At 44.6% G+C, this 23,035-nt stretch overlaps 1 protein-coding gene across 1 annotated transcript in view; it reads left to right on the top strand.

Moving 5' to 3' along the window:
• The window catches only part of KCNK10 (potassium two pore domain channel subfamily K member 10), a 123,042-nt gene that overhangs the window by 78,224 nt on the left and 21,783 nt on the right, over positions 1–23,035 (top strand). Inside the window, exon 4 of the mRNA XM_042990284.1 lies at positions 6,709–6,869. Coding sequence (XP_042846218.1) covers positions 6,709–6,869 — 161 coding nt within the window. The remainder of the gene's footprint in view (positions 1–6,708; positions 6,870–23,035) is intronic.

Genomic DNA, 23,035 nt, shown 5'->3' with positions numbered 1-23,035 from the left:
TGAGGCAGTCTGGGCCACTTCAAGAGGTACATTTTGGAAGGTGCACTCCAGTACCCAGTGTTGGATCCATGAGACATTAGTATGTGTTAAAGAAGACAGAAAAAGGAAAAAAAATCCCAATTTTCTTGCTTTGTAAAATGGCTAAATCAGTGGTTTGCTGCAAAACACTATAGTTACATTGGAATGCACACTGATGGTATTTATTGTGTCAACTCGTTAGGATCCCAGGGGCTTGGTTTATTAAACGGCAGTGTTCATTGACCACATGACCTTTTGTGATGGGGAGTGGTGGTTCCGTTGCCTAATGAGAAACATTTGATATGTAACATGTGCTGCCCTTTTTAATGTATGTACACGGGAATCTTTGACTTTGTGCAAATCACTCTTAATCCTTGGTTTCTGCTGCCTGGGTTTCACTTTATACACTTATATACACTTGTCTCCTGATAACCATTTCCTGAGTGGCACCCCTCCCCCCCATGCTTGGCCTCCAGGCCTCAGGGGATGAATCATCTTTTCTAGACCAAGAAATCCAATACGGTGCATGTGCCTGGCCAAAGTCTTTAGTCCAGAGACGGGCATGAGATCTCGAATAGGCCAATAAGAAACTCAGTTCCTGGGCTTTTGCTTGAGCTTTGGAGGAAATGGCTTCCTCTTGTTCTTACTGGAGTAAATCTGGAAAGAGATAGGCACAAGACACTGGTAGTCATTTTCCTGGCTAGACTTCAGATAACACTAAAGAAGCAGAGGAGGAAAGACAGATAAATGGGGTCCTGCTAACATCTTTTGAACTCTAGGTGGAGCTACCCACGAGGTGTTAAGAAATAAATGTTAAATCCCTTATTTACTGGGGGCAGTGCATTTCTGGTTTTGCTTAAGCAAGACTGCATTGGGTTTTCTGTTACCTAAAACTGAAAAAATCCTAAGTGACACACACTTAATGGGTCAGAGATCACGGAGGGTCCACAAGGGTCCTCTGGCCTGGGTGGCCCGTTCCTGACTGTGCTGGTCACTGCACCTGTGGGCACTATCTTCTACCTTTTTTGGGCCACTCACTCCTGATGGAGAACATCCTATTGGATGAGCCTGTGGTTCAGGTACCTGTGTCCTGGTGACCTGGGAGGCTCTGTAGCGGGAGGCAGGACACTCTGTCATATCTATGAATGAAGATCCTTCCCAAAAGTCTGAAGGGACGGTGGGGGCTCAACAGGAAACTAAAACCAAGCATACAAACAAAACACAAAGCAAAAATAAAATCCAACCCGAATTAAAAGTCCACTTTAGTATCATGGCTCAGTATTATTACTAGAGATTAGGTCCTTGTTCTATGCGATGGTAAATTATTGTCTCTCTGACCCTCCCTTTCTCTTAATTGAAAAATAATACACTGTAAGCTGAAAATCACGGAGCTGGCTAAATTTTACCTCTAGAATGGAGGATATTTCTAAAATCCTACAGTTAGAGAATTCTAAGTAAAGCCTTAGTACAATGTTGGTAAGAATAATGAGGTGAAGAAATAATGTGGTTTTTTCCCTTCAATTATTTGGTGGCAAATTCATTCATCACACGTGGTAGCAAGGCTTATAAGAAAACCCAGAGTCCTCAAGTTCTTCCAGTGCTTGAGAAATTTTCCACTATTTAGGAGTCAGGCAGTGGGGTAGCTGGAGCTAAGGAGCTGTCTTTTCATTATTTGTGAACTATCCAAACATTTGCCTATTTACTTGAGTTCCTATAATTTGTGATGTAATATTGTAGACATTTCCCCAAATCGCTGAGGTTCTTTGAAAAACATGATCTCTATTGGATTCCACTGGATACATCATCCATACCGTAATCACATGTTGGAAGCTTAAGCTGCTTCCATTTTGTGATTGTGTCCCACTGTGGTGTGAAGTCTTTGTGTGTCGAGTGTGGTCTTTACCTTTGGTTGTCTCCTGGGGAGGATCCCCCGAGGGGTTGTGGTGGCGAAGGGCATGGACTTTTTAAAGGCTTGCCAAATGGCTTTCCAGAAAGACTCTCATGAGCCACATGAGGTTATGTACTCGTCAGACGCAAGAAAAATGTGTTCATTATTTAGAATGTGTGTAGAGAGTTCTTAGGAATAACAGTCTTTTCTGAAAAGCAGTGATACTACTAAGCATCAGGGGTCCCTTTTAGCTGAAGGTATCAAAGTACTTCTTTTTAAACAAGGTTTTCTTATGTTCAGATACACAGGCAGACTTACAAGTGTGTAGCAAAAGGGAATATATTCAGGCACTTGTCCAAAATAGGAGCCACGTCAGAGGAAGACCAGACTCTGCTCAGTCTTTGCTGAGGGTGCCCTGTCCCCTGTCCCCTTTGTCAGTAACTAATTCTGATGTGGGGAAGTTCCACCTGCCCTTGGATGTTGACTCTGATGGTGGGTTCCCACCAACTAGGGTTTCTAAGCGGGAGGAATGCTGCTCACTCCTTTGTTCAGATGCTTTCCCACAAACCATTATTTGTAGCAGGGCAGGAAATGACAACATTCTTATCAACAGCTATGCAATGCTAGTCTTCGAGGCGTTTTTGGGTTGAGTCACCTGACTCCCCTCATATCAGAGAGAACCCCTGGACAGGTCCCAGATAGTAGCTAGTAACTGTCACTTGCCTGACGACCTCAGTTAAGAGTACCTGCGCCAAAGTACCTGAGCAGATAGTTCTACTTAAAGCAGCACCTGAACGGGATGCTAATCTGTGGCTTTGGAAATAGTCACTGAGGCCGACATTTAGTGAGTGCTTACTAGGTGCCAGGCACTGTGCTCCACAAAGTTATCTCACTTAGTCTCACATTAAGCATGGCCAGTAGGTACTGTTATTAGCCTCAGTTTACCGAGGCTCTGAGATGTTAAGTAACTTGGCCAATATCTCACGACTAGTAAGCAGTGGAGCCCAGCTTCGTTCACCAGGGCCCAGAGCAGAATGAAAGTGTGGTCCCTTGCTAAAAAATGATTAAGAACATCAAAATGGCACCAGCAGATCAATAGACCAAGCATGGGGCCCTTCTTAGTGTGGGTGCACAGATTGCACTCCCAGAAAGCCAGTTCTGCACACGTAAGACAGTCTGGGCCTACAATGCACACTTTTTAACCAGATAACAGGCTGAATGGCACACGGTTGTGCAAAGATTCGGCTTAAATAGCAAATGCAAGTGTTGTGTGTGAGCTACTCAGGCAGTCTTCTTTAAACATGAGCTTTCTCTTCAAAAAGGGCTTGGAACTGGTTTCTAGCCAGAGGTGAACACAGTGAAGCCCTGCCTTGGTCCTTCTCATTTGTAACAGATGGGCCTTGCCGGGCTGGTCATCTCCTGCCAGAAGTCACCAGAAGTCGGTTGGTGGAGTAGCTCTTTGGACTTCTTTTGCTTAGTCCAAATTCCTGTGTTCTCCCTGACCAACTGCCTCTCTCGCTGCCACGTCACCCCATCTCGTTTCCCAGATGTTGCTGGCCCTAGCTGCACCAAGAGATGCCCACACCCCAGATGCAGCTGTGGGCCCACCCAACTCCCTGCGCCAGCCCCACTGGCAGTACAGACATTCTGTCCCCTTGTCCTGGCACTGCGGGAGAACAGCAGAGTTTCTGGAGGGAAGAGAGGAGCCAGCCATCTGTTTTCTCCTGGGGCTTCATCTTCCTGGAGACGTATTGCTCAGAAGCGACTCCTTCCTACAGAAAACCCCGGGCAAGATGATAATTGCTACTACTTACTGAGTGCCTACTTTGTGTCATGATTTACATGTATTTAATCTCTACAGGCAACTCATACTTTGCATGTACCCATTTTATCTTTAATAGCTACAAGGCAGGTGCTGTTAACAGCCCGGTCTCAGAGGAGGAAAGTGAGGTGGAAAAGTTAAGTAAATACCCAAGATCTGAGAGTCAGTAAGTGGAAGTGTCAGAACAGGAAGCTTTGCGGTCTCTAGCCATGAGCGTCCATAACCATCACTCTGAACTTCAAAGTTCTGCCAAGGATTTTGGAAGGATGGGCAGGGAAGTCCAACAGGCCCGGGAAAGCAGAGCCAAAAATCCAGGAATGTGGCCCTCCCATTGCCTCAGAGCAAACATCCAAAATGTGATTCATCTAGAATTTCCCCAGAGTGACAGGATTGAGGGTTCCACTGGAACAGCTTTTCCGTATAGACCATCAGAGCCAGGGGACACGTGCACACATGTGCACACACACACACACACACACACACACATGCACACATGCATAAACACAGCATTACTCAAAAATGGCAATTACCTTATGCTCAGTATGAAGTGATGGCCTTAAATATATTTAAAGACTTACCTGAATATTAGTGAATATTACTCTACTTGTGTCCTTAACCCGAGAACTTTGCTTTAACTTCGTTTCAGTGTTCTAGTCTATGAAACACTGAAAACGTAAGGAGCCAATTTCGGTAATGCTACTAGTGATAATACTACTTTGCACTGGAATAGTACCTTACAGTTCACTGATTTGTGCCCATTTCCCTTGAACTCCTCTCATCCTGGGATTTGTAGAGGTTAAATGCATCCGAGGACAACCAAGTGGAATGAGGTCGAGTTGAATCTGGAGCCTCTGTCTTCTCGCTTCTTTGTCATGCTCCTTGGATGCCACCAGAAAGTCCCTGAACACAGTCCTCACCCAGATGGTGGGGCAGATCCAAACAGAAAGCCGGGGCAAGAGTGTGTACCTCTTGTCGGGGCTAATAAGATGCCCATTATTCAGCAGGTTCAAAGCCTCAATTTGTTTGCCTGTGCTGTGTCTGCCGTATGTTTCTTTCTGAGATACTCAGCCTAAGGAAAACCTACGTTCTCTGACAGTAATCGGGCAATACTGAGACAGTCAGGCAAGAGTCATAAATGTTTTCACAGGTCAATATCCACCTCTATAAAGTGAAGCTGGGTAGGCACATTTATTCCCCTTTCAATGTAAATCAGATTATTCTAGAGGGGAATTCTTAGAAAAATGGTTTTGTCCAAGTTCCTGAAAGCAGCTGAAAAAAGTTCCAGGAGCCTTTTTTTTTTTTTTTTTTGCACAATTAAATGGCAGTGGTGGTGAGTAAAAGAAATGCAATTGGGGCGCCTGGGTGGCGCAGTCGGTTGAGCGTCCGACTTCAGCCAGGTCACGATCTCGCGGTCCGTGAGTTCGAGCCCCGCGTCAGGCTCTGGGCTGATGGCTCGGAGCCTGGAGCCTGTTTCCGATTCTGTGTCTCCCTCTCTCTCTGCCCCTCCCCCGTTCATGCTCTGTCTCTCTCTCTGTCCCAAAAATAAATAAAAAACGTTGAAAAAAAAAATTAAAAAAAAAAAAAAAAAAAAGAAATGCAAGATGAGGGAGGCTTGCCTGAATGCTCATTTAACAAATGGAAACTGTAACTGAGATAATTCATGATAAGAGGTTTGAACGATTCTGACAAGAAAATTGGAAAGAAAAATAACCAGGTGACTCATCACCCGAAGGCAGACAGCAGCAGCGAGGTCTCTAGGCTCATGGGAAGTGGAGGATGGGACCGCGTCAACATTATCCTTGACTGCGCTGCACCCCTAACATAACCATAACCATAACCATGAGCCCAGTAACTCACCCATCGCATGGATCTGGAAACAGGCCCCACATGAGTTACCCTGTTATGGGAGAATAGTTGGATGACTACCTGGGCGCTAGTTAGCATAACATTGCAATACTCACTGGCATGAAACTGAATAGCAAGTAATTTAGATTCTCATCTCTTTATAAGTCACTGTAATACCATAGCCCCTCCCCCACCCCTGCTTTTTTTTCCAGCCCTACTTCCATTAGTCTCATCCATCTAGTGGAAACCCAGTGCTCACTATACAGAAGTTTACTTACGTAATTGCAGAATTCTTAAGAATGAAGATGCTCGTATTTTCAAGCACTACTTGAAATATACATTATAGCCATGACTATAAAAAGATTCTTTTATTTTCAAACATCCATTCCACCAGTAGATATGTATTTAGTGCTTGATAGCCCTTGATGCAGGAAGCGGGTGGGAAGAGAGGCAGGATCCAGAGACGATGTAAAGTTCCCAGTAAGGAGCAAAAGCCAAGCAGAGCTAAACATCATTCATTGTGAGAAGACGCACAGTCTTCCTTCCCTGCTCTGCAGTTTTCAGGTGTCTCGGGGTGGGACTGTATGATCCATGGGTCCTTTCCGAATTTGTGCCAGGCCACATATCCTCCTTAGTGCGGAGTATCCGTTTCCCTATAGAGCCAAATATCGGGGGTAGCCAAGTCTGTTGGGTGAAGGGGATGCACGTGGGATGAGACTATAAAGGAGGAGCTCCTTTCAAATCTACAAAGGGCAATGGCAAGCCCTTCGCGGATATTCAGGTCTCCCTGAACCAGGCATGTCCAAGATGTTTGGTGTTTCTGAGGTGGACGGTACCGATTTCCATCAGCAATGCAATTCTGGGTGACTACCAGTTTTCCTAAAGTGTAATCTAATTAAACACATGAAGATCCAGGAAAGCCGGATCTCCTTAAAACTGTTTCCAAGGAGAGAAGAGAGAGAAGCAATGGAACAACGTTCTGATTGCTGGAGGGCCTTTGAAATGAAGCTCTACTCCCCGACTGCTCGTGGAAGTGCAGAAATCCTTCCGTCTATCTGTGGGTTCTCTTGTTCAGCCCTCTGATTTCTCTGCCACCTCACCACTCTCCCTCTCTCTTTTTGATATTTCTCACCAGGGTATGGGAATATTGCTCCGAGCACTGAAGGAGGCAAAATCTTTTGTATTTTATATGCCATCTTTGGAATTCCGCTTTTTGGTTTCTTATTGGCTGGAATTGGAGACCAACTGGGAACCATCTTTGGGAAAAGCATTGCAAGAGTGGAGAAGGTCTTTCGAGTGAGTACTGTGTCTATTCACACCCTGACCTCTGCGATCCAATTGGCTTTTTAGCCTGACAGGATCCAGAAGGAATTATCAGGATGTTATCGTACCGTTGTCACTTTTGAAGGAATAATGTTATGACCGTGTTTTCTCTTTTGGCCAACGGTGGTCACAGGTACTGTGCCTAAAACTCCTTTCCCTTCAGCAGCTTCCTTCTTGACAGTGTATTTCCAGAATCACAATACAAGAAGGTTAAGTACAGATTTGCCAAAACAGGTTTTCTGAAGATGGGAGAAACACTTAGTTCCGTTTTAAACATGGAAGATTGGGTTCTAAGTGTGTTTGCAATAAAATAGAGGGGTAAATCCATTTATTTTGTTATTAGAACTTATTTACTCCTTTTTATGTCCAAGTGTGGTGTCTTTAGGCTGATCCTAGCTTCTAAGACCCCTTCCAGAAGCCTGCCTTGTCTAGATACTGCGTTGTGCTTTGTTATTTGTCTCTTCATGGTCTCACCCTATCGCCCCACGCCCCACCCCCACTTCTGAGTGCTCCCTCAGCAATAGTACAGTACACTAATGTACTAATTTATACTAAGATGTTGATGATTGCTATTGTCTTAGTGGGTTTTTTCCACTTGAGAATACTTACCTTTAAACAAGGGACAAAAACTCAAGAAATTTATTGGTATGTGAAGGAGATGTGATTGGGTTGGGGTTCCCAGTGCCCTTTAACTCACACTTCTCCATATGATTTCACAGATAACTTGTTTGGCTTAGATGCAATGTCATTTCTGCTCTCTTTTTCATTATTGACCTAATTCTCAAGTCTTTCAAACCTGCTTCAGGGAGTTGTTTCTGATGATGTCTTAATATTTAAAAAAATGACAGTCTGAGTGAGAGGCATCTGGGTGGCTCAGTCGGTTGAGCATCTGACTCTTGATATTGGCTGAGGTCATGATCTCACGGCTGTGAGATGGAGCCCAGCATGGCCCTCCTCACTCAGCCTGGAGCCTGCTTAAGAGTCTGTGTTTCCCTCTCCCTCTGCCCCTCCCCTGCTCACGCGTTGTGCTCTCATTCTCTCTCCCAAACAAAACAACGCAAAAAATAAAACTGACAGCCTAAAGACCTTTTCAGATTCTAACAGTGATGGGCAAAGATAGATCAGTGGTGAGTTCTGAAGCTGCACTGGTTTTTCTCTCCGAGACAAGAAATTGTGACTTCTCTTTAGAAGGCAAGGGAGCTCCCCGGGTGAGCACTTTCAGGTTTGTTGAAGTGGAGTGGAGGAATAGGGCAGGAGAGCTGGCTTAGAGTTGCCTCTTCTGAGCTCAGTGATCCTGGGTTTACAGTGATCCTGCCCCGTTTACTCATCAGCGAAAGAGGAGGATAGAATTCGAATCCACTTGAGAAGGTTTTGGTGATGATTAAATGAAATAATGTATGCAAGAGAACTTGGCAGAGAACAGGGCCAGACACGCAGCGTTCAGATCTGCTGTGTGTGTGTGTCTCCCAAAAGAAGCCCTTATTAGCGGGATAGCCGCCCATTCAGATTTCATCTGAGGAGCTCGGGAGCATGTGGATTTTCCTGGAATGTCCCATAACCTTTGCTCCTGGGCTGCTGGCTAGCCAGCTGGCTCATTAGAGCATGCACTTGGGCTCAGTGGTCACCATGGAAACCGTCAAGGCTCAGCTTCTCTGCTTCTCAGATGTTCAGGTCTCCCTAAACCAGACACGGCAACCCCATCTCCAAGAGCCGTTTTGAACTTCTCGGAGGTGCCCTTTCAGCCATGGCCTCATGCCCCCACTCCAAGTTAGACAAAAATGAATCTGGCAGATTGAACACTCAGAAGAACAGGATTCAAATGGAGAAATGACTGATCCGGCATTTTTTATTTTTATGTAGCTTCTCCAGATCTCAGTTTCCTTATTTGTAGACAGAAAGGATTGCACTAAAAGCTTTTGAAATTCCCCGTTAGAAAAAAAAAAAAAAGAAAGAAACCAGTTACTGTATTCTAAATGAAGGAAGAGATTGCAATCATTCTGACCACATCTGCTGCTGAATTTGGGGGACTTAGTTTCCCCTAGGGAATTTTGAACTACAAATAGAGAGTACTATTCTCCTTCCCTTAAAGCTGCCTCTCGGGTGAATCTGAATCGTTCAAAGGACCCTGGGACAGAGCCTTAAAAACCTTGCATTTCATTTTTATGCTGATGGCACACTCAGTCCCTTGCAGCTCCATCAAGGACTGGGAGTCTTTCAGGAAGGAAACAGCAGTATCTTATGGAATTGGCAACATGCGACGTATGCATTTGCCCGACATCGGAGGGTGCTGCTAGAAGGGGTGACTGTACTTCAGGAATATCAGCCGACTTCCTGAATACACAAACAACCGATTCTGCAGTTTGCTTGCCGCCTAGAGTTTGGGTGGAAAATCTCAAAGGTCTTTGCCATTCATTTATACTGCATCTCAAAGGCCGGTTCCTCTTAGGTGATCAGTTGAAAACTGAAAATGTTATAAACCAATAAAAGCTTGGGGTTGTGGAGTTCAGCCCCTGTGGGGAAGGTCCTTTTTTTTTTTTTTTTTTTTTTTTCCTTTTCCACCTGCTCAAGGGTTAAGTCTTTTTCTTATCTGCTATGTTTTCCCTCAGCTGTGGGGAAGAGATTTTTAGTGGAGTAAAGATAAAATAGAAAATGCATTTCTGGGCGCCTGTATTTTGCGGTGTAGACACAGGAGTCAGATAGAGATTAAAGTGTTTAAAATGTCAGCTTTATTGCTGGTAAGCTAATCAGAGAACGTAGCTTTTGCTTTGATGCCAAAAGGACTTATTAACCACTTTGCCCTGAATCAGAAGGACTTCTCTGCTGTATTGGTTTTCTAATGATGTGTAACAGATTATCACAAGTGCAGAAGCTTAGAACAATACACGTTTATTGTATCCCAGTTCTATAGGTCAGAAGTCTGGGCAGGCTTGGCTGGGTGCTATGCTCTGCATATCTTGGGGCTGGGCTCTGGATCTGGAGAGGAATCTGCTTCCAAACTCATTCAGGTTTTGGCAAAAATCAGTTGCCAGTGGTTGTAGGACTGAGATTCTTGTTTCCTTGCTGGTTGTCAGGTGGGGGCCATTGAGAGCTTCTAGGAGTTAGCTGGGTTCCTTGGCACATGGCCCCTCCATCTTTAAAGCCATCGTGGAATCCTTCTTGTGTATTGTATCTCTCTGACTTCCCTCTGCCCCTCTGCCACCAGCTTGAGAATGGTGCCCTGCTTTTTAAGGGCTCATGTGACTAGATCACATGATAATTCCCTGTCTTAAGAACAACTGTGCCATATGACACAACATAGCCATGAAAGCAATAGCTCATCCTACCAGAGGTTCTGGGGATTAGGGTGGGATATTTTCACGGGCCATTTTGGAGATTCTGTCTCTTCTAGTCATTGGCAGCACAGGCCTCCTTAACGAGAGCAGGGTTAGCCCCACTAAACTTGCTATATCATAGAGAGGAGAACAAAGTATGCCTCTGTGTAGCAGAGGGTTTCAGATGGGAGGGGAAGGGGACTGAGGTGGAGGAACTCAGTCCCTTCTGCTGTGTCACTTGTCTGATTGAACAGTGGAGGTCGAGGCCTGGAATGTTACTCTGGGTGAAGTCCTTCCACTTAGAACATGAGGCCAGGAGAGTGGACATTGCCCCAGTGCTAATTAACAATGGCTTAAAAATTCAACACTTACTTACCCTGGAGAGTGAAGAGCCTAGAGGAAGGTTGGTGCGTCAGTTCCCTAAAGGCAGGTTAAGGACCGTGGTACGAATTCCGATGTGTAGATGTTCCCCCAACACCACCAAGCAATTCTTTGACACCTGTTGAGTGTCCTACAATTCAACTCAATTCTGACTCTATCTACCTGGAGAGCACATCAGTTCAGTTCCCACAGGTGAAGGGCTCAGTTCCACAAGATCTCCCTTCACTTCAGATGCTGGTCACAAGTCCAGGCCGTTACCTGTGCTTCTGACCACATGGCTGTAGATTCGGGGTTCCCACGACCCCATCCTTGAATTCAATAAATCTGCTAGAATGTCTCTGGGGAAGTTGGGGCCTGACACAGTAGCACATAGAAGCTTTCTGGTTCACCAACCTGGAAGCACCCTGAATCCCCTCTTTTTGGATTTTTTTGGAGGCTTCATTACATAGACATGATTGATTCAATCATTGACCATTGATGATTGATTCAACCTCCAGTTCCTCCCCTCTCCTCAGAAATCCCACCAGGGCGTGGTACTGAAAGTTCCAAACCTCCCCCATCCTTAGGTGATCCAAAAGTCATGTCATTCACATAACAAAAAACACCTTGGTTACTCTTATCACTGGAAATTCCAAGGGTTTCAGAACCTCTGTACCAGGAAAGACCAAATTGTACCCATGTTTTGTTCTCTGTTTCTGCTCTGCTGTCCTTGGCATGTTGGCTTTTCATCTTCAGACTTGTTACTGCATGGCTTGCATGACGACTGCCTCAGGACCACATATGTTTCCACTCAACCATATTTAAGGCAGGACAAAAGATCTCCTTGTATTGGGAGAACTTTCCCAGAAGTTACCCTGTAGACTTCCCTCTGTCTCACTGACCAAAATGGGGTCACATGACCATTCCCAACTGCAAGGGAAATTAAAAAAGTAAGGATCTGACAAAGGAGAGTGGGATTTACTGGTTTAGACCAGTAGTTCTCAAAGTGTGGTTCCCTGGACCATCAGCATCAGCATCCTCTGGGAACTTGTTAGAATTGACAATTCATAGTGAAGTTAGAGCCCAGCAATCTGTGTCCACCAAGCTTTCTAGGTGATTCTGATGCCTACTAAAGTCTCAGAACTCTTGGCACAGAGGACTCATGCTTCATCTCCTGGGGCTGATGAACAAAATGAGAATTCTAGTAGAGAAGAAGAAGTTGGGCTAAACACACGACAGCATCTGGCTCAGGTGTCTGTCAACCACTAGCCACACAGACCACTCATAGGGAAGCTGTTCTCCCTCCTTGCCATAAATCAGGTGGTCTTTGGGATCTTTGAATCAGTCAGGGGAGACTAGCTTATGCTGGATACTAGCTTTCTCTCACCCTTGCCAGGCTGCTGCAGCCCCAGCAACCCTCCAGGCTGAGGGAGAGAGCCGGGCATTGCACAATGGCCCTAGGAGCTTTGGCCTCCAGTCACAGCCCATTGGTTCCAACTAGTCCCTCAGCCCCGCCCACTACAAAAGGAGCCTGGAATGCATTGTTTGATCTCCAGGAAGTGGTTTCCAGGTTGGGAAAATGCATGACTACGAATAATACCTGGGATTACCTGTGAGCCCCACTCTAGGATGACAAGGGTCCTTAAAATTTAGATATAGATGGCCTGTGGGTCACTCTTTGGGGGACACTACTCTGTGAGACTCATTTCACTTGCCTAGACCCACATAGTGAGTTGGGGTTGCAGCCTGGACTCGAGCCAGCCTTATCCTCTTCCCGGTAGGCCAAAAATATTTACGGTCAAATATATTAATCCATGCTGTGAAACCAACGCGGAATTTAAGATTTTGGACATGTCATGCTAATTCATGGAGATGATTTTTAAGTATTTCTATAACATAAAGTAAAAATACTTCTTCCTGGGTCTCCAGAGGGAAATCTGGGCAGTTAGCAGGGAAAGATAATTATTTGGGATTAAATAAGGCTGACCTTGGGTTCTGAAGCAGATTTTGGAAGCGGGAAGCTTCTCTCTCCCCTACTGTGGGCTGGCTCTTTTGCTGGGCCAGGCTGACTGTGACCTGATAGGATGCTGTAGGAAGGCTGGTCAGATTTTGGACTGGATCCCATGTTCTTGGTCTGAGCTGGACTTTGGCCTCTGGTGGGAAGCAGCTGCCTCTTTTTATCAGGCTGAACAGCAAGCTTTTTGATATTACCTTTAGAACCAAGAGACTCTTTTTTTTCTTCTTTGGTCTCTTCCCCCAAGGATACAGCAGAAATGTTTATTTGCCTTTGGAGCCACAGGAGCCTGGGTGTAGCTGACAAATAATAACACATTACCCTAGGCTTAACAGCACCATGATTGCTTGGGGACTTTAGAGCCTGTGAAATGCTTAGGATGGGGTGATGACAGTCTCAATCTGCTAGTGATGTACAATTAGTGGGCCAATCAATCACTTTGGATTGAAGGCAGGAGGCTGGTGGTGGAAGCCAAGGACTGCAGGAGGCCTCTGCCATGTGCCTGGCATGAGTCGGAAAGACTTTGAAGGACACACATGGCAGGAGCCTTCTGTTACTCATGAGTGGTCTCGGAGCTTGCCCGCAGGAGCAAGGGGGTTAAATGAAAAGAATTATTATTTCAAGAAGATAAAAGCTCTTGTTTTAGAAACTGGGTGTTCTTTTCAGCTCTGTGGGTTCAACTACAATTTCTGATTCTATTAGTAGTGGAAATATTCATTGGGGTATTAGTTATGCACACCAGCCTACAGAGGTAGGGGAAGGGCAAAGTCGTGGGCTGAGTGCCCAAGTATGTGTGTGTGTGTGTGTGTGTGTGTGTGTGTGTGTGTACACGTGTGTGTATGTGTCTGTTTGCCTCTGTAACATGCCTGCACTAGGGCATATAATGTATTAAAAATTCCTGAGAAATAACTCAGTAGAATTCATGTTACATGGATAATGTGGGTTTATTTTGATCAGAGGGAAGATCCTGGTTTGAATGTGAACAATTACTCTCTTACTTTCCCTAAGGGACTAGAAGGAGGTGGGAGGTAATCATTTTAAGATGCAGAGAAAGTAAATATTTTTAAAGCTTTATCAACCAGGTGTCTTCTAAATTAGTTTAAGGATATCGTGTGGCTTTCATGATAGGCCCAGCTGTGCACTTGGGACAAACGACATAAATGACATCCACAAACTAGACTGTACAACATCTCTTAGTGACAGCCCGTGACACAGTCTGTCCATGAATGGCCCCCTTTTTTCTGTCTTCGTGTAATGCAGGGTTGCTCAGTCTTGGCACTATTGACATTTTTGGCAGATTGTTGTCACAGGACCTGCCCTGTGCATTGCAGGATATTTAGCAGCGTCTCTGGCCTCTGCTCACTAGATGCCAGAGTCATCAGTGCCTCCAGTTATGACAGCCAAAAACATCTCCAGACATTAGTAGGTTTCCCATCAAGGGCAAAATCGTCCCCAGTAAGAACCACGGCTCTGCTGAGATGTAAAGGGTCAGTTAACCCACAGGTCCCAAGATGCATGCCCGGATCCCCTGACTGAATCTTCTACTCAAATTCTAGTATCCCCACCAATGGTTTTCACTAGTTTTTCAGTGCTGGTGTCATTCCTACCCAGAGTGCTCCTCTCAGATGGGTCCTTAAAGAGGGCTTTAGCGATGTTATGCTCTGGGAATAAGATCATTTCTTATCAATGAGGGAAAATGCCTGGGGACTTCACCCTGATGAATACACATAAAGATAGATTGTTCTGTTATTTTTTAGCAGGCAAACCATCTCAGCACTGACTTTAACTGACCCCATAGGGACTAATCTAACGTGTGATTCTTCCTCTTTTTCAGTTTATCTTTGATAGCTGGCCGGTGTCCCTTTGGTGTTTCCTGTTGCCATCTGAGATCACTGTAGGCGTTAATGGCTCTTAAAATGCATTTGCAAAAAAATAAAATAAAACACAATGAATCTTCACCTTTTTCTATAAACATTAAAGCTATCAAACTCTACCTAAAATATAACTACTTAAAATACTGCTCACATAGTGTTTAACATTTAAACATTTGTAAGTAGTGTTAACGAAGTCTCTCTCTTTCTGGCAAGATTTGATCACAGATAACTTCTGGGAATCTGATTGTTACTTAGGAGTAACCAACCCCTCGTGAACTTCTGTATATAGGGACCTTTGTGGGGAGCCTTGGATTGGTAGGATCTGGTTGAGGTCAGACTGAGTGTTATGGCACTACAGTATCGAAGTCTAGAAATGAGTTGCTAATCTGCTTTGAGAGTGTACTGTATGCTAGACCCTGGGTTGTGGGCTTTACCCAGAATAAGTTGCACAACAGCCTTCCCAAATAGACCATTATCATCTTAATCTTATGAGATTGGAAGGCTTAGACTGGTTCTGTGCCCTGCCCAAGGTCACCCAGCCCATAGGTGACAGAAGAAGGATTCCAAAGGAGGTGGCCCTGCCCCAGTGTGCATGCACAGACTTAGTCTTTCCACTTCCTCCCTTCCTTCTCTTGTAAGGTAGGAATAGCATCTGATGGTTCAGAAGGGTCTCCATGAAAGGCGTAAGACCTGGGGACAGACAAAGATGGCTAGTTGAGGAAAAGTTAGTATTGGCGTCTTTATCTGTTTTCCAAGGGTTTTAGTTTTCCAACTTTATATGATCCATCAATACTGTGAATCAGACCGTAGCCCCTGATTCTTCTCTGTGCACCTGAGCTATCTCCCTGATGCTGGCTCATTATCAGCAAACATCTCTTTCTTAGTGTTCCCTTCTCTTGGAGATTAAGCTAGGATTTAAATGCCCCCTTGCTCATGTCTGCTATGTGACTAATGCAAAAGTAAGCTTCTAAAAGAGGGGCTTATGCTGTCCCAATGGCTGCCTCATTTGGGGCCACCTGCGAGAGAGAGGCGTTGCCAGGCAGATAATATTCTCCATTCTTGATTCTTCCACCTCATCGTCCCCCTTTGTACAACTCACTCAGTGTTGACAATAAGAGGAACACACAGCTCAAAGCCAGGCCTCTTGGTCATCTGTGCCAGCTGGTCTTGCCCTCAAAAGTATTCTCCTTTTTCTGGATTCATTGGGTTGTCTCGACACTCTGCTCCAGGGATTTTAAGAACCTTACGTTTGAGGAAACAACACCATGATCTTAATTCCCATTGGGTATTTAACTCGGTCTTAAACTCAAGAAATGGTCATCTTATAGAGGAAAGTGTCTGGGAAATTTTTACGGACATTCATTATCTGCTAGCACTCGCCCACCATTAACACACAGTCACTTCCCAGAATCTTGGGGGTTTTATTAAGACATTTAATATCTTTGCATGTTGGGGCCACCAAAAGTCTAGTGATGCTTTAGATCTACCACATGGGAACCTGTCTCTAAAACTTCCAGGTACTTTTGAGTTAACGAATTTAATGCAAGAATTTTATTAGGACTCGCATTTTTTATTGGTCTCAAAAAACCAACGTAACAGGTGGATGATTTCCCATGTTCACCCTTCGTCACCAGTTTTCACAGGCGAGTTTGGTCGGGCTGGAAGGCGCTGATTTAATACAATAATATGTATTATTAGAACTCCCTTTTATGGAGTTCTTTACTCTTTTGGGGGGATTACATATATCAATGTAACCCCTCCCCCCCCCTTTTTTTCTGCATTTAGCCTCATGCTGCTTCGGTGAGTCAAGCAAGTAGTAACCCATTCGGTGCGGCTTCCGACAAATTAGGTTCCTAAAAATTGAGAGACGCTCTGGTTGAGCTGAGTCTGCCCATCACAGAGCTGGGTATGTGATCAGGGTGTTTACACCAGGGCGGCACTGAAGGCAGTTTCCAGGTGACTGCATGTCAGTAGTCATTGATAAACTTCTCATTGATTTAGGAAAGGGAAATTGTTTACAGTACATCCTCACGGGGAGGCGTGCCAGTGTTGCGAACACTCACCCCAAAGAGGCAGCTCCCTTGGGGGTGACTACCTGACAGGCATAGGATGGTCACACTGCTGAGCAGGTTCTGATAGCTCTGTGTAAGGCAGGGCTGCCTGAATTAAATCTAGCCTAGGAAATGTGCATTCCTGTTAGAGGAAACACACTTGGTCTCTCTGGAGGAAAATGCTTTGCTTTTTATTTACTGCAGAGAGCTGCATTGGTGCATTGTAGCATTTTCGACTTAATGGTTTTGCGCTCTGACTTGGAAGTTTGCTGCTCAGTCTTAGTCTCTTGTTAGCATAGAGCTGTGGTTCTCACCCTGTGGGTGGTGGGTTCCCAGGGGCCTGAGGTGCTATTTTCAAGGATCAGAGGATTGCTTTTTGTGATGCAAACATCGCTGGTAGACAGAATAAACAGTATGTCTCCTTCATGTATATGCTACGCTTTTTCAAATGTATGCAGAGGAACCATCATCAAGAATTCCATCAGTGGGTAGGAAATGTCCTACGGTGTGGGTATTGAGGAATTTCTTTTTAATGTTCAAAAGGAATTCTTATACTCAAAAAAGTTGAGTACAAAGGGGCAGAGCGACATTGGCTTTTCAAATCAGTGCCGTTTCCATGTCATTCTGGGTTCTTTTTTTTTCCATGGAATTAACATTTTTGTCCTGGCCATAATCACTGTTTCAAAGAGGTTGTCGTCTCATTTAAGGTAACCCCAGGAGTCAGTGGGATACTTTAGAGCCTGCTTCAATGTTTTTCATTATGCCTATTTTTTTTTTACCGTGAGAAAATATATATAACATAAAATTTACCATTTTAACCATTTACAAAGGTACCGTTCAGTGGCATTGATTACAGTCATATCCTTGTGCAAAACTCACCACCCTCTGTCTCTAGAACTTTTTCATCCTCCCAGACTGAAACACTGTACTCATTAAATGCCAGCTCCTCATTCTCCCCTCTCCCAGCCCCCTGGCAATCTCTATCCTACTTTCTGTCTTTGCCAATTTGACTACTCTGGATCCCTCATACAAGTGGAGTCATACAGCACCTTTTGTGACTGCTTTATTTCATTAGCATAGTGTTTTAAGGATTCATACATGTTGTAGCATGTGTCAAAATTTCCTTTAAAAATTTTTTTTTAATGTTTATTTGTTTTTGAGAGAGAGAGAGAGAGAAGAGACAGCAGGACAGGGGAGGGGCAGAGAGAGGGAGACACAGAACTCGAAGCAGGCGCCAGGCTCCACACTGTCAGCACAAAGCCTGATGCAGGGCTCGAACTCATGAACTGTGAGATCACGGCCTGAGCCAAAGTCGGACACTCAACCGACTAAACCACCCAGACACCCCAGAATCTCTTTCCTTTTTAAGGCTGAATGATAGTCCACTGGGTGTATGTGTACTACATTTTGTTTACCTATTCATCTGTTAGTGAACACTTGGGCTGCTTCGCCTTTTAGCTATCGTGAACACCGCCGCTGTGAGTGCAGGTATCCGAATATCTGTTTGACTCCCTGTTTTCATTTCCTTTGAGTACGCACCTAGAAGTGGAATTGCTGGGTCACATGGTAATTCTACGTTTCATAGTTTGAGGACCTGCCAGACTGTTTTCCACAATGCTGCACAATTTTACATTCCCACCAGCAACGCACACGGGTTCCAATTTTCTCTACGTCCTCGCCAGCACTTAGTTTCTGTTTTCTTTTTTTTTTTCTTCAATTTTCATAGGCCACGGAGATAGCATTGGGTAAATTGCTAGCTCACTGCTCTCACGTCCCGGCTGCCTCAACAGCTGCCGTTTGCACACAGGAGGCAAAATGGAGAGGCTGTGCCTCGTCCCCCTGCGCTTGTCCCCCTGCCCTCCACACTCACCTCCATCTGTGTCCCTGTGCTTGTCCCCATCCTGCTTCCTTAGCTCCGGCCCCACAGCAGAGCTGCCTGGAGGGAAGGTGGCTCAATGCCAGGCCAACTGGGGCTTCTGCAGGCTGGTGACGTCCGGTTTCCACCTGGCCTTGCTGCTGCTCTGACAGCTTTGTGTATTTTGCTCTCCAGCTCCCCATCTTGGCTGCTCCTGCATACCTCTCCCCATATCACTTTTTTTTTAAAAGTTTATTTATTTAGAGAGAGACAGAGACCACGTGAGCAGGGGAGGGGAAGCGAGAGAGAGAGAGAGAGAGAGAAATAGGGAAAGAGAGAGAATCTCAAGTAGGTTCCACGCTGTCTGCACAGAGCCCGATGCAGGGCTCAAACTCACGAACCGTGCGATCATGACCCGAACCCAAACCAAGAGTCAGATGCTTAACCGACTGAGCCACCCAGGCGCCCCTCCCCAGATCACTTTAATAAGCAACTATCAAATAATGGCTTCTGTGTTCTCAACACTGTGGGGTTGAGAACTGTGGCAGTAAACAGGAGCTACTCCTTCCCCAGGAAGAAACAGACCTGTACAAAGACCGATGTCCTTATGAGTCTGGGGCTAGGGTAGGCTGCCTCAGAAGCTGCACTGCCTCAGTGTATGAGGCCTGATCCACCACTTACCAGCCATGGGAACTTGAGCTTTTTCCTTGAAAAAATTATTTATTTGCTTTTATTTTTTGACTTCAAATTTTTAAAATTAAGCTCTTATTTTAATTCCAGGGTCATTATCATACAGTGTAATGTTAGTTTCAGGTGTACAACATAGTAATTCATCACTTCCATACATCACCCAGGGCTCATCGCAAGTGCCCTCCTTAATCCCCATCACCTATCTCACCCACCCCCCACCCGCCTCCCCTCTGGTGACCATTAGTTTGTTCCCTATAGTTGAGTCTGATTCTTGGTTTGTCTCTATTTTTTTTCCTTTGCTCATTTGTTTTGTTTCTTAAATTCCACCTATGAATGAAGTCACATGGCATTTGCCTTTCTCCGACTGAATCATTTCACTTAGCCTAATACCCATGTTGTTACAAATGGCAAGATTTCATTCTTTTTTCCTGCTCGAATAGTATTCCATTGCATAAATATTTATCAATGGACACTTGGGCTGCTTCCATAATTTGGCCATTGTAAATAATTCTGCAATAAACCATAGGTGTGAACATATCTCTTGATTTAGTGATTTTGTATTTTTTTGTGGAAATGCCCAGTAGTGTGATTACTTGATCATAGGGTAGTTCTATTTTTAAGTGTTGAGGAACCTCCCTACTATTTTCCACCGTAGCTGCACCAGTTTGCATCCCCACCAACAGTGCAAGAGGGTCCCCGTTTCTCCACACCCTCACCAACACTTGTTGTTTCTTGTGTTTTTGACTTAAGCCATTCTGACAGATGTGAGGTGATATCTTACTGTAGTTTCGATTTGCATTTCCCTGACGGTAAGTGATCATGAGAATCTTTTCATGTGTCTGTTGGCCATATGGATGTCTTCTCTGGAGAAATGGCTCTTAATGTGTTCTGCCTATTTTTATACTGGATTATTTGTTTTTTGGGGTGTTGAGTTGTACAAGTTCTTTATTTTGGACACAAACCCTTTATCAGATATGTCATTTGCAAATATCTTCTCCCATTCAGTAGGTTGCCTTTTAGCTTTGTTGATGGTTTCCTTCACTGTGCAGAAGCTTTTTATTTTGATGGAGTCCCAATAGTTTAATTTTGCTTTTATTTCCCTTGCCTCAGGAGACATATCTAGAAAAATGTTGCTATGGCTGGTGTCAGAGAGATGACTGCCTGTGCTGTCTTCTAGGACTTTTGTGGTTTCAAGTCTCACATTTAGGTCTTTAGTCCATTTTGAATTTACTTTTGTGTGTGGTGTAAGAAAATGGTCCAGTTTTATTCTTTTGTGTGCTGCTGCCCAGTTTTCCCAGTGCCATTTATTGAAGAGACTTTTGCCGCTGGATATTCTTGCCTCCTTTGCTGAAGATTAATTGACCATCTACCTGTGGGTTTATTTCTGCGTTTTTTTTTTCATTCTCTTCTGTTGACCTATGTCTATTTTATGCCCATTTTCTTTATTTGAAAAATAGTAGCTATCTCTTTTGACACTTAGTTGATGCATGAGAACCTGCCTGATACATAATCAGCACTCAGTAAATGCTGTTACAATAAGCACACCATTAGCTACGGGAGCCCAGAGGAGGGACTTGTGGATCCTAGATTGTATATTTGACATGGCACACATCTTCAGTGGTGCACCTGTCTTATGTTGCATAATGATGGGTTGTTCTTTTTAAGTAAAGCCTAAGGGCCTTGAATATAGAGCTTCTGTGCCTTTCTTTTCCTGTACCCCTGCCATACCTGCTCTGTGCTAAGCACTTTGGAGGCGTAAATACTGCAAATACTTGTTGATTGTGAACTGATCGGAGCTGAGGGAGAAATGAACAAATTCCTTTCCACGCACCCAAAGGGTGCAGGAAAACACACTCCCTGGCAAACCTGAATGAAGAAGAGATACTTGCTGATGCTGCCTTTGGTCCCACCCCTCTGGGGAGTGGGGTGTGGGGGTGCGCAGGCTGGAGAAGTGTAGGGAGCAGCAGTAACAGGGAACCTGATGGGCAGGACGGCTTGGGTCTCAGACAAAGCTCGTCGTCAACCATTGTCCTACAAGGAAAAGCTGCCGTGGCCATGACTCAGAGAGGGAAGAATATGGAAGTTCTGAGTGTGCCCCTGCCGTTCTGTCTGAGAGAGGGGGGAGGTTGTGCTCTGTCTACATCCTTGGCTGCACTTAATGGGCTGCAACTATTTACGCAGATGTGTCCATGATGTGCCATCACAGACACAGATTCTAGTAAAAGGAAAGTCAAAGAATGGAAAAGATTTTAGCCGCATGCTGATTGCCTCTCAGCTTGTGTGTGCTCTCACTTGATCGTGAACACCAGGACCAGTTCCTGTTTCCCTGAAGCACCAGAATGTGCCTACACTTTCTTCCCGCATGATACCTGCCCCCCAAATATCAAAAGGAACCCTCGAAAGATGGGCTTTGCCGTGCTCACATCCTGTCTCCTCATGTTCAGATCCTACGTGTTTGTCGCTGTGGCTTCATGTAGATAGAACAATGTCCCCTCTGTCGGTTGTTTCCGTTCCTTTGGCAGAAGTGAATTTGACCGTAAGCATCAACAGTCTTTGTATGTGAGCCTGGGGAACGTTTGCAAGGGCTCATTATTGTTATTAATGATTAATGATGAAATTAATGTTAAATTATTATTATTAATATCTGGCTGTCTACCTATCCCCCACCCCCTCTTCCTGCTGAGGAAGCACAAACACATGTGTTGGGCACCTTGTATCAGTCAGTGCACGGGACTTTCCCTTCTAATTTAATGCGGTTTTACAGTTCAGTTTAGACGATTAGCAACAGGGATATATAGCATGCAGCTAAAAAAAGGAATTTATATATGATTTTAAGGATAGAGGACAGAGAGCTGCTGTGTGATTTTTTTTTAAAAAAATGAATTTCACCGAGCACTGTAACAAGATTGTCACCAAGGCTAACAAGAAAGCAAATATCCACATTTAAAATAAAATGCAGGCATATAAATGCCATATGGTGCTCTTGCAATGTTATTACCCCTTTCTTTGGCTTGCATCATTTTTCTGACGTCGCTGTTTGCTTCTTGCCTCTGCTGCTTTTTAAAAAAAAGTTTCACTTGCCCTTAGCCCTTTGGTTCTGTATTTCTATGAGGTATATTTCTCTTCTCCCTTTCTTTGGAGGCTTGTCAGCCTTTTCTCCAGGGAAGAGGAGGAAAGAGGACCTGTCCAGATGGCCCTATAAACATGTGACACCTGCTTCTGGGAGCTTCTCTAGCGGGAGTTTGAGGGTTGAGGAGATTGCCCCCTGCCTGAAAAATGGGCGCATTGCTTCCCATCTCTTTTCTCCTTTTTAAAGATGATCACATGCCTTTGGTTTTAATAATATCTGTAGAAACGTCTTGAATCCAAATTCTTCTCTCATCATTAGGGAAACAACAACACAGATGAACTCACTAACCATACCTTGTGAAAAATTCATATCAAAATTTTTAAAAAATTGTGTTTTTTTTTTTTTTTTTTGTTTTTTTTTTTTACAATTAACATTCTTTCTTGGAGTGGGATCCTTGATGGTTGCGTTTGGGGGACGTATCTCTGCATCCACAGGGGAAATTCATAGGGGCTGTGTCTACACTGAATGTGCCATGGTCTCCTGTTCAGATTTTTGCATGGGATATTTATGGTGCTTTGGACAGGGCCTGTCGTCCCCCAGCTCTGAGGGGAAATGTCAGGTCTTCAGGGAGGTTGTCCTGACTCCAAAAGGAGGTCAGCACCCCCTACTCCCGTAACACCTTGCACACCCCCAGGATGGCATTCATCTGTCTGAACTGGAGTTATGTGCTTCATGGCTGATGTCCCCATCAGCCTGAGAGCTCTGTGAGGCCCAGTCTCTAGCCCAGGGCCGGAACCCAGAACCCGGAGAGCACTGAATCCATGCCTGATGAATGAATAAATGAATGAATGAGCATTAGCCTGCATTTTGATATGGAAAATGACCTTGAAACCAAAAATAGTGTTGTATACTAA

Source organism: Panthera tigris, chromosome B3, assembly GCF_018350195.1.
Source record: "Panthera tigris isolate Pti1 chromosome B3, P.tigris_Pti1_mat1.1, whole genome shotgun sequence".
Lineage (NCBI taxonomy): Eukaryota > Metazoa > Chordata > Mammalia > Carnivora > Felidae > Panthera > Panthera tigris.
This window is presented reverse-complemented; position numbering and strand designations above follow the sequence as displayed.